Source organism: Hemitrygon akajei, chromosome 3 (genome assembly GCF_048418815.1).
Source record: "Hemitrygon akajei chromosome 3, sHemAka1.3, whole genome shotgun sequence".
NCBI lineage: Eukaryota > Metazoa > Chordata > Chondrichthyes > Myliobatiformes > Dasyatidae > Hemitrygon > Hemitrygon akajei.
In genome coordinates, this window is record NC_133126.1 from 118,751,788 (window position 1) to 118,764,098 (window position 12,311).

At 41.4% G+C, this 12,311-nt stretch overlaps 1 protein-coding gene across 1 annotated transcript in view; it reads right to left on the reverse strand.

The window, feature by feature from the left end:
- Positions 1 to 12,311, reverse strand: part of LOC140725332 (uncharacterized) — a 348,409-nt gene that overhangs the window by 94,422 nt on the left and 241,676 nt on the right. The window contains exons 27-28 of the mRNA XM_073040660.1: positions 3,691 to 4,048; positions 1,417 to 1,625 (exon numbers count right to left, since the gene is read on the reverse strand). Coding sequence (XP_072896761.1) covers positions 1,417 to 1,625; positions 3,691 to 4,048 — 567 coding nt within the window. The remainder of the gene's footprint in view (positions 1 to 1,416; positions 1,626 to 3,690; positions 4,049 to 12,311) is intronic.

Consider the following 12,311-nt stretch of genomic DNA (forward strand, 5'->3'; position numbering starts at 1 on the left):
GATAGGGTTCCCCTTGTGTTCACCTACCACCCCACCGGCCTCCAGGTCCAACGTATAATTCTCCGTAACTTCCGCCACCTCCAATAGGATCCCACTACCAAGCACATCTTTCCCTCCTCCCCTCTTTCTGCTTTCTGCAGGGATCGCTCCCTACGCGACTCCCTTGTCCACTCATCGCCCCCATCCCTTCCCACCGATCTCCCTCCTGGCACTTATCCTTGTAAGCGGAACAAGTGCTACACCTGCCCTTACACTTCCTCCCTCACCACCATTCAGGGCCCCAGACAGTCCTTCCAGGTGAGGCGACACTTCACCTGTGAGTCGGCTGGTGTGGTATACTGTGTCCGGTGCTCCCGGTGTGGCCTTTTATATATTGGTGAGACCCGACGCAGACTGGGAGACCATTTCGCTGAACACCTACACTTGGTCTGCCAGAGAAAGCAGGATCTCCCAGTGGCCACACATTTCAATTCCACGTCCCATTCCCATTCCGATATGTCTATCCATGGCCTTTTCTACTGTCAAAATGAATCCAAACTCAGGTTGGAGGAACAACACCTTATATACCGGCTGGGTAGCCTCCAACCTGATGGCATGAACATTGACTTCTCTAACTTCCGTTAATGCCCCTCCTCCCCTTCTTACCCCATCCCTGACATATTTAGTTGTTTTTTTTCTCTCTCTCTGCCCATCACTCTGCCTGTTCACCATCTCCCTCTGGTGCTTCCCCCCTCCCCCTTTCTTTCTCCTGAGGCCTCCCATCCCATGATCCTTTCCCTTCTCCAGCTCTGTATCACTTTCGCCAATCACCTTTCCAGCTCTTAGCTTCATCCCACCCCCTCCGGTCTTCTCCTATCATTTCACATTTCCCTGTCCCCCCACTACTTTCATATCTCTTACTATCTTTCCTTTCAGTTAGTCCTGACGAAGGGTCTCGGCCCGAAACGTCGACAGTGCATCTCCTTATAGATGCTGCCTGGCCTCCTGCGTTCCACCAGCATTTTGTGTGTGTTGCTCCATATGAGATTGCTTCAGAAGTTACTCCTTTATAAGTATAATGAAGAAGGCCATTTGACCCACAGTGTCCATGCCAGCCCCCTCTATGTTTTCCTGCATCCATGCATTTTATTCACTTTCAGGCCCAGCAATTCTCCTTTGCAGTTTTTCACCATTATCTGCATACGACAAGGTAAATTACAGAGCCTATTTAATCTACCAATGTGTTACACTAATGCAAATGTCTGTCTTTATTTTTTGAAATTTAGCGACTGCTTCTCAATTTCCATCATGAATTGTCTCTGAAGATTTCCTGTGTTAAATGCATTATCTACATGGACCTTGCTGCACTGGGATCATTTGTGTGTCACATATAAATACAGATCAATTTATTCCACAGAGAGTTCTGAGATACTTCACCTTTTGCCTTTGTGCACCACGAAGTTCCTGCAGGAAGTCTTGCAGTGCACCTTTAACCACCTCTGGGTCGATGTCCGCCGCGTACTGCCTGCCTCGGACAGGTGACACCGAGCGGTAAGGTGAGCTGGAATGGCTGTGACCGGGGGATCCCGCTTGTGGGACTGGGCTGTCCCATCCATCGGTGGTGGCAACGAAGGTACTGTCAGATCCTGGGGTTTCAGGACACAGAGTTCAATTCATCACAGAAATGGAAACAGAATAGCTTCAGCACAGAAAGGGGCCAAATGGCCAGCTGAGTGCACACCACCTCCATGCACAAAATTAATCCTCTTCCATCTCCACACCCTCTCCCTACTGACCTGCAAATTCTTGTTTTATTGAACAATTTACAGCTTTCCTTTGAATATGACAATTGAATACCGTAAGTGCCTCTATAACTTCAGCAAATGAATTCTAGATCTTGCCCCTTGTTGTGTAAAAGTCAATTTCCTCACATTACTTTTCATTTATTTGCCAATGAAGGGCCTCTTCCCAAAGCATGAACTGTTCATCTCCCTCCACCTGTTGAGATCTTCTAGTGCTTTTTGTATTGCTCCCGATTCTGTCTTCTGCAATCCAATCTCCTGTGCCTGCTGGCTTTATCCTCACATCCTGATTTGAACAACAGTGTAACATTTGTTATACTTTAGTCCTCAGGCACCACCACTACATCTATAGGCATTTAAAACTGAATGGACAAGATGGCTGGATCGATGTAGCCTGCCTTGCGCTCCTGGTGGTAGGCACTGTGATTCCATACACATGTTGTGAACACCATTTCTCCTCCCCTCCTGATCACTCTCCCCTTTGTTTACCCAACCCCATAGTCAGATAATTTACTAGGAAAGGCACAAAACACTCAGAAATCAACAGATAAAAGAGATATACAGTTAAAAAAAATCCTTAAGTGAGGCTAAACTATTTTCTGCTACCAGCAAGGTTTAAAACTATCTCCTACTGACAGGGGAAGACAATCTCTAAGATCTGATTTCGAAGATACACAATGCAAGAATTTTCTACTGTTTCAAGGTTGGAAAGTCATTGTTCTGCCCTTTGGGCAATCCATTTATGTTTTTCTATGTGATTAAGCACATACAGCTTTTATTTTAATGAGCAGTTTCTGATCTGTATTAGGTCATTTCCTGTGCAGCCAGGAAGTAATAAGTAGAAAAACTCATTGACTTGCAGAGGGCAACAGGTTTATGTTAGGAGTGAACAAAGGTTCTATTCAAAGCCATCCTGTTGTTTCCTCAGCAGAAGCATTGCTTGTAAGCTGTTGTTATATTGCTTAGAAGTTGAGCTAAAAGTATGTAAGGTTTTGCTGAAATAGAATGTTATTTTGAGTTTTTTAGACACTAACCTGGATGCTAATGGTTTATTTATTATTTACCTGGAGTATCTACTTGTTGGAATCTTATAATATTTATCTGTGTAAACTAAACTAAGTTCTTACTTATGTCTGTATATTTACTTGTGTGACTAGAAAAATGTGATAATTGCACTGTATTTTGTTGTTTTTCAGTTTCACTCCTTATTCACTATGTCCTGCCATTAAGTCTGCAATAAAAGCAGGGAGCTGGAAGACTGCACCCTAACTCTCATGTCGTTTTTGAATGGAGTTTGGCTGACTGTCTGGTTGATGTTACAGTGCTTCAGTGATGGCAGTGCAGTCATTAAATCTTACAACACAGAGAGGGCTATCTGGCCCAACGTGTCCATGCTAACCTTTATGTTCTCCAACACCGGTCCTGGTATGCCCATTCAAGTGTCAGCCTAACTGCCTTTTAAATGTGATAGTTCAGTTTGTCTCCACCACCTCCTCTGGCAGTGAGTGCCAGATATCAGCTGTTCCCTTAACTCTCTTAAGACTCCTTCCTCTGTCATTAAAGCAATCCACTGTCCTTTTTGATACTCCTACCAACGGAGAAAGAACTTCTACCATGGGAGAAAGAAACAAAATAGAGCAGGTGTGTTTAAAAATAAGTGTGAGAGGCTTGTGAACAGTGATCACAATGAAGATCAAATTTGGAAAAGTGAAAAGTACAGAAATTTAATTAGAATAGGATAAACTTAGAAAGATAAGAGGGTAGAGATATGACAGTGCTGATATATCAAATCAGGCAGAGGCTATCAATCAGTGTTCAAGAACAATGAAATCCTGGTACAGTAAGAAGCAAACTTACAAACAGCGGCAATGGTTATGTGAACAGAAATGTATTCTGTCTGATTTGGTACCTTTGGTGGGAGAGAGAGGTCTCCGCGGTGATGGACTACGGCCAGACCGTCCAATTCCCAAGGTTCTCCTCAGTGTGGAGTGCAAGCTATCTAACTGGAACTCTATATCCCTCTTGGCAGCCTCCACTTTAGACAGTTCAGCTTCAAGACCAGTGATGCGGCCTTCCATGGCACAAATCTTCAGCATCAGCTTATCTGCTTCCTCCTGGGCTTGCTGCAGCTTCTTTTCCAGGCCGTGTTTGTTGTCCAGGAACTTCTTCTCATTCAACTGGCAGTTCTCCAACTGTTCAAGAAGTTCTTTCTCACGTCCATGGAACTTACTTTCCACATCTACTATCTTCTTTTGAAGAACAGCAATCTGCAAAAAGTAAGCAGGACTTGTCACTGTCAGTCATACTTCAGGTGAATGGTGGTGAGGCACACTGTTTATCCATGTGGTTACCATGAATGATTTAAGTAAATTTGGTCGGGTCTTAATCTGAGGATTTTAATCTTTATGTTGTCTGAAACAATCTGAAAATCAATATTCACTGGATGACTTTGGAAATATGTATTGAACTTTATTTTTTGTAACCACTTGAAGCAACAAAACAGAGTAGAGAATCCCAGAATGCTGAGCTATTATTTTGCAATAAGTACACGGCTGTAAGAAATACGCTTACAAAATGAATACATGAATGCCAACACCCATTGTAATGAACATCGTGCAAGAGTAAGGAAGTAGCAGAGATGAATCAACCACAAATGGCAGACCGCAATGAATGTATTGGAAGGACTGTGCTCACTGGAAATAGTAACCTCGTCTCCCTTTCATGTATAAAAAGAATGCCTTGTAAAAAGTGTATTGGGGTCTCCTACCATCCCTGATGGGAGTGGAGCTGAACTTTCCCCTTGCAACTAATAAGTGATAAAGGTGTGTGATTAAAAATCCACTCAGTGTTGGCGTTACGATTTTTTAAAAAAGACTTGGCGGAGAGTTACTCGACAACTGCCTTCGATCTCTTGGCGTGGGAGTGAACCAAGAAAGTGTTGATACTGATTTGTTACTCCAAAAGGAAAGACTTTTCGGTCCACTACTCTGCTATACAGTCGGCCCACCTTATCCGCGGGCGATTGGTTCCGAGAACCCCCCCCCCGCGGATCCAAAAAATATGGATGCTCAAGTCCCTTATTTAACCTGTCACAGTGCAGTGGTCTTTAGGACCCAGCGGAACCCCGAACTTTATTTAACATGTCTCAGTGCGGTGGACATTAGGACCCGGCAGTGAAGCTCTGAATCCACAGTGTTTCTGTTCACAAAAATAAACATGATCACGAATGAAAATAAGGTGGAAGTAATAAAGTGATCGGAAAGAGGTGAAATGCCATTGGTCATTGGAAAAGAATTAGGCTACAGTCGGTCAACGATTGGAACAATTATAATGGAGCATGTGAAAGGCCCTGCCCCGATGAAAGCTACAATTATTACTAAGCAACACAGTGGTTTAATTATTGAAATACGTATGTTTCTTAAGTGTTTTATATGCACAGAAAGGTAAAATATGTACTATATACTAAGAAAAACGTTCGACTAACTGACTGTAAATAATACTGGATGTACCTGTTCCAACTTCAAATCTGACTTAAAGATGGACTTGGGAATGGAACTCATTCATCACCCGGGGACTGCCTGTACTTTTAAGTCATTTCTAGATTACTTAATACCTAATACAATGTAAATGCTATGTAAATAGTTGTTATACTGTATTGTTTAGGGAATAATGACAAGAAAAAATAGTCTGTACATGCTCAAACAATGAGTGCTGGAGAGAGAACTTCCAGGTTTTCCCGATCCGCAGTTGGTTGAATCCACGCGTGCGGAATCTGCAGATAAGGAGGGCCAACTGTAATTATGCAATGGTTCCTTTGCCAAGTGCATTGACACAGAGACTGAGTAAAACTGTCCACAGTACACAATTTTTGAAAAAGCTGTGAATGAAATATGCATAATAGTTAGCCATCTACAAACTGATACAGCCTCTACCATTGTTAAAAAACATAACTCCGCAAAATCTTACCTCCCATGTAACCACATCCTGTAATCTATTTAATGCACATGTAGACTGAGGAAATCAAATTAATACCAACGATGCAGAGGATGAGTTGCTGAAATGTACACAAGATTTATTTCTAGATTAGTATGTTGAAGAATCAGCTGGGGATACAGGAAACTTTAGATCTAGCCCTGTGCAAGGGTTAATTAATAAGATTATTAAGGGGCTTCTAAGGAGTGATGATAATAGGATGCTATGTTGTTGTGGTGAATTCTGAAATCATCATTTCCATTCTAAACTAACTATGAAAAGATGAGGTGTAAGTTGTTTTAGAAAGCTCGAGGAAATGTATTGATAGGAGGCATACAATGGGAAGCATTTAAAAATATAATCCATGATGTGAAAATTTAATTCCATTTTTATGATGTGTTCTATTTCTAGTTCTAGTTTTTGATTGCTCTTTTTTTGTCACAACTGTTGGGTGAGTTTTGAATCAGGCAGCCTGCAGCTAATGAACACTACACGGAACTGTACTGAAATATGCCCTTTGTGTTTTGTATTCTGTGTTTGTCAATCATTTTTGTTGCTGTTTGTGCAATTTTTTTGCACGTGGGTGGTGGGGGGACATTTGATGTTTTACTTTGATTGTGTTGGTTCCATGGTTCTTTGTTTTGTGACTGTCTATGGGGAAGATGAATTTCAGCATTGTATACTGTATACATATTTTGAGAATAAATCTAATTTGAACTTTGAAAACAAATATACAAATATACAGAAAAAGTGGTGCAATCATGAATTGTAACAGAACTTAAACATAGTACAGTAGATTCTAGTTAATTGGGACATATCAGAACCAAGGCATTTTGACTCAAGCAGCTGCCTCAATTAGCTGAATTTTTATGGAAATAGTTAAAATGTAATAAAAAGAAAAACTGCCATTTAACTGAGCAACAAATTGAGTATTTAAATATAAAAAAACAGAACAAATTAGAACATTATCGATACAATACTATAAAGCTATGTATTAATTCCTAATACAGTAGTTATCAATGGAGGAATTAACCCAGTATATGCTGTTGTGTTTTTTGAATGACTGTAAACGAACAAAATCAGAGCAGACACCTTGTGTAGATAATGCACTGTGTTCATACAATCCTTTCAATGATTGATTCCTCCAAATCTTCATTTTCATTGTAACATTCAAGATGATTGTTGATACCTTCAAATTTTTTGTAGCACCTAACTTGTTGAACTAGTGAAACTGTTTTAATTTCACTTCAGGCTGCCTCTGACATCTCCAAGACTGAATGCTTGAAAATGCAGTGAGCAGAATTGCCTCACTGCTTATCTCTCAGCAACTATCAGAAACAAAAATCACTGCTTTTTGAACACAAATGTATGCAACTGGTGCTATTTAAAAACCATCTGCTCTAAGCACCATGTAGTATCTAACGGCCATGCAAGTGCACAGGACTGACGCTAATTAGAAACTGTTTGGCAACAGTCCCCTGCTCCAATTAAGCACATAGTGTACCAACTAAATGAAGGAAACCCCACCTTTTAATTTTTGTTCTTTAAGAGTTAGCCCAAATAAGTGGCTGACCCAATTGATCAATGGCACAATTAACCAGAAACCACTATATTAAAATTAAGGAAACAAATTAAAAAGTTTTGAGAAAAAGCAGACAGCACGAGGATTGGGAATATTTTAGAACTCAAGTTAGGCTGGCTAAGAATTTGATAAAGGGAAGGCTGGATATTGAGCAACCTAATGAGAAAGAGGAGAACATACTGCGAGAGATTCTACATGTAAAAAGAAAAAGGCTAGTGAAGGTAAGGGGCAATAGCAAGGGCCATAAACAGGCATGGGAGAATTTAAATAGGGAATATTGAAATGACTGTGTAATTACCTATACTGTTGTGTTGATCCTCACAGAGGAAAGAAAAAAACTTCCATAATACTGGACAGCCCGATGTGAATGAGAAACTAAAGGAAATTTGCTAGAGCTTGAAGACTGATAAATCCCAAGAGTCCAGTGGTTTACATTCTAGAGTTTTTTAAGCGTTAGCTATGGAAACAATGGATGTTCTGGTTATAATCTTGCAAAGTTTTATGGATTCTGGATAGTTTTTTTTGCAGATTGAAGTCAGTAAATATGATCCAAATTACCTAGGAAGGAAGGATGAGAGAAAACAGAGAACTACTAACATTTTAACCAGAAATTAGGAGTTTGTACATTCTCCCTGTGACCACGTGGGTTTCCTCCCACAGTCCAAAGATGTACTGGTTGATAGGCTAGTCGGTCATTATAAATTGTTCTGTGATTGGGTTAGGATTGGATCAGGGTCTGCTGTTGGTGTGGCTCAAAGGGCCAGAAGGGCTACTTGTCAAAATTGGAAGTTGAAAAAATGTTAGAATCTATTATAAAGGATTTTTTACCATTTAAAAATATAATGTGATTGAGTAGAATCCACATATATATGAAAAGCAAATCATGTTCAATTAATTTTTGAGTTCTTTGAGGTTGGTGTGGATGAGGGTGAGCACTGCATATGGTACATTTGGATTTTTGGATACAGAAACTGAGTAAAAATGAACAGAGAACATTTTTTTGCACAAAGGTTTGTAAAACAGAAAATTACAACCAATGAAATAGGAGTAACATAGCAAAAGCAGACTCACAGTTCAAAGAGTATTACACACTACCTTGTTGCATCTATTTGTATGAACAGATGTTTATCATAGTCATTATTGACATAAATGTGAATGTAGGCAGCATGATTAATAAGTCTGCAGATGGCATGAAAATCATAAATATTCTGAATAGAGAGAAAGGTAGTTTTATGATACATAAGTGAAATTGATCAGCTGGTGAGCTGAGCAGGGCAATAGCAAATGGAATTTAATCCTGATAAATGTTAACTGATGTATTTCTAGGTGGATGGGATGGGTGGAGGGGAAGATTTTAATATGGGAAGGACATGTACCGTGAATAGTAGGGCCCCAGAAAGAATTGAAGAACAAAGGCACCTTGGTGTACATGTCCAAAGATTAGGTAAGGTAGTATCACCGACAGATAGGAGGTGAAGAAGGCATACAGCATGCAGTCTTTCATTAACCAGGGCAGAGAATGGCAAAGGAGGGTGGTCTTGGTACAATTTTATAAAACTTTGGGAAATCAAATGTCAAGGAATTGAGTTTGAGTTGGGAAGTTATGTTGCACCTTTATAGACCTCTTGTTCCATAATGTAGCCACATCTGGAGTATTGTATTCAGTTCTGTTCACCCATTGTAGTAATGACATCAGGGCTTTGAAGAGAGGTTTACCAGGATGCTGGTAATTGGGCATGTATTATAAGAGGTTGAACAAACTTGGGTTGTTTCCTCTAGAGTGGCAAAGACTCAGAGGTTCATAAGATAATGAGAGGCATAGATAGACAGCCAGTATCCTTTTCCCAGGGTTGAAATGTCTAATATTAGAGGGCATGCATTGAAGGTGAGAGGAGGTAAGTTCAAAGGAGATATTTAATTTTTTCTTAACCATCGAATGTGCTGGGTGCCTGGAACATAAAGCCTGGGGAAGTGGTGGAGGAAAATATGACAGAGGCATCCAAGTGGCTTTTACATAGTCACATGAATGTGCAGAAATGAAAGGACATGGTCATTATGTAGGCAGAAGAGATTTATTTAGTTGGACATTGGATTACTAATTTAATTAACTCAGCACAACATTGTGCACTGTGGGTCAATGCCTGTGTTTTACTGTTCTATGATAAATAGCAAGAAACCTTTTCACAAAGCAGAGGTGTCTAATACTAGAAGACATACTGGAGATTCAAAGTGAGGCAGAAGAAGTTTAGAGGAGGTCAGAAGATGAAATGGTTGTACTATGGAGTCATTAGCTGAGCCATGGTGGAGACAGGTATTCTCATGTTATATACATGAATTGCCAAGGGAACCATGTGCTGTGGAATGGGATTGGTAGAGATCTGTACTTAGTGGTTGGAATGGACAGAGTGAACTGAAGCACCTGTTCCTGTGTGATATAATTTGTTAACTCCATAACACAAACATATAGATGTTGTATACTTGGATTTTCAGAAGACCTTTGACAAGGTCTTCTGACTTCAGTTTGGTAGCTCTCAGTCAACAAGAGATGTTCTTTCCCAACCCATAAGGAAAACAAAATGGGACTACATACAGGAAAGCTATAGCCACTTCTGTAACACCAGGGACTGGCAGTATATGTAGCAGGGATTCAGATGATAATAAGACCATCCTGTGCATCAATGGCAGGGAGGTCCCTCTTCCTGAGATGCCTTCTATGCACATTCTGATTCACTAAATGATGTGCTGATGAGAGAGGCCCCTTCCCCCCTCCAACTCCCTGGAGCAGACACTCTGTCTAGCCACAGCTGATGTGAGGTATACCTTAGTCTGGGTCAACCCACACAAAGCTACAGGACCTGATGGCATACCTGGCTGTGTTCTCAGAGACTGTGCAGCCCAGTTAGCAGATGTTCTCACTGACATCTTCAGAATCTTGGATCAGACCACCATCCCCGCAGGCTTCACCCCCACCTCTATCATCCCAGTGCTCGTGCTCGTGATGACAACTGCATTCTACCTCAATGACTAGTGTCCCATGGCAATGACCTCAGTAATACTCATGTGCTTCAAGTAGCCAGTGATGAATTGCATTAAATCCAGCCTTCCCATCACAATGGACCTCTACTGGTTTGCATATCGGCCAGATTGGCCCATCGACGATATCACAGCCTCTGCCATTTACACAGCTCTGTTCCAACTGTGTCACCATGGCGTCACCAATGTCAGAATGCTGTTCATCTACTTTAGTTCTGCTTTCAATGAAATCCTTTCCCAGAAACTGGACCCCTACCAGTTTGGGGCTCAGCAGCTCCCTCTGTAATTGTGTCTTGGACTTCCTGATGAAAAGGCCAGAGAGAGTCCATACTAGCAGCGACATTTCTGGTTTCATCACGCTGAGTACCGCTGCTCCCCAGGGCTGCACGCTCATCCCGCTGTTGTTCACACTGCGAACGCATGACTGTACTGCTAAATCCAGTTCTGACCACATCAGTGTTCACTGGCAACACAACAGTGTCTGGCTTCATCAGCAACAATGATGGACTGGGAGGAGGTACACCTGCCCTTCCACCTGTCTTCATATCATCTGCAAACTTGGTTAGAAAATCATCAAACCCTTCATCTAAATTATTGACATATAATGTTAAGAGAAGTGGTCCCATCACCCTGTCCCCACAGAACTCATTAGTCGCCAGCAGCCAACCAGAAAAGAGATGATTGTGGAAGGTGCAGGCTGACTCTCCCTATGGCTTCTCCATGGAGTCAGGAGCACCAGGTTTCTTTCCTGTAATGTCCATGGCATTACAAGAAAGATACTAGCAAGGATAGAAGATTGGCTGACTGGCAGGAAGCAAAGAGTGTGAATAAAAGTCAGTCTTTTCTGATTGGCTGCTGGTGACTAATGGTGTTCTGCAGGCATCGGTGATGGGACCATTTCCTTTCACGTTATATGGCAGTGATGTGGATGGCAGGATTGATGATTTTCTAGCCAGGTTTGCAGACGATGTGAAGACAAGTGGAGGGGCAGGTAGTGCTGAGGAAGCAGAGGACCTGGGCAGATGAGGAGAATGGGCAAAGAAGTGGCAAATCAAATATAGTGTAGGGAACGGTATGGTTATGCTCTTTGGTAGAATGAATAAAAGAGTACACTTCTTTTCTAAACAAGAAGAAAATTCAGAAATTAGAGGGCCAAAGGGACTTGGGAGTTCTTGTGCAGGATTTCCTAAAGGTTAACTTGCAGTTTGAGTCGATGGTGAGCAAGGCAATTGCAATGGTGGCATTCATTTTGAGAGGACTAGAATATAAAAGCAAGGGAAGGATGTAATACTGAAGCTTTATAAGGCATTGGTCAGACTGTGCTTGGAATATGGTAAGCAGTTTCGGGGCCCCATATATTAGGAAGGATGTGCTGGCACTGGAGAGGTCCAGAGTAGGTTCACAATAATGATCCTCGGAATGAAAGGGTTAATGTATGAGGAGCATTAGATAACTCTGTGCCTGTACTAGCTGTAGTTTGGAAAAATGGGGGGGGGGGGGGTGGGTGATCTCATTTAAACCAATCAAATATGGAAAAACCCAAATAGAGTAGACATGGAGAGTTTGTTTACTATATTAGGGGAGTCCAGGACCAGATGGCATCCTTTCAGAACAGAAGAAGTCCATTAGAACAGAGATGAAGAGGAATTTATTTTGCCAAAGAATGGCAAATCTGTTGAATTTATTGCCACAGATGGCTGTGGAGAATGAGCCATGATGGAGCAGACACAATGGGCTAAATAGTCTAACTTTGCTCCTATGTCTTATTGTCTCTTATAACCCGTGAATAGAGTCACTTCTGCTGCTCGACGACTTGGTGCCTCCATAAAGGTGGTCTTCAAGGCTCTGACCCTGTCTAGCAGGTAAATTTCAGGAGAGTAGGTAGACATTGGTGTTATGAATGGTCCATCAATTTCAATGTATTGGAGCTGAGATGTTGAAAG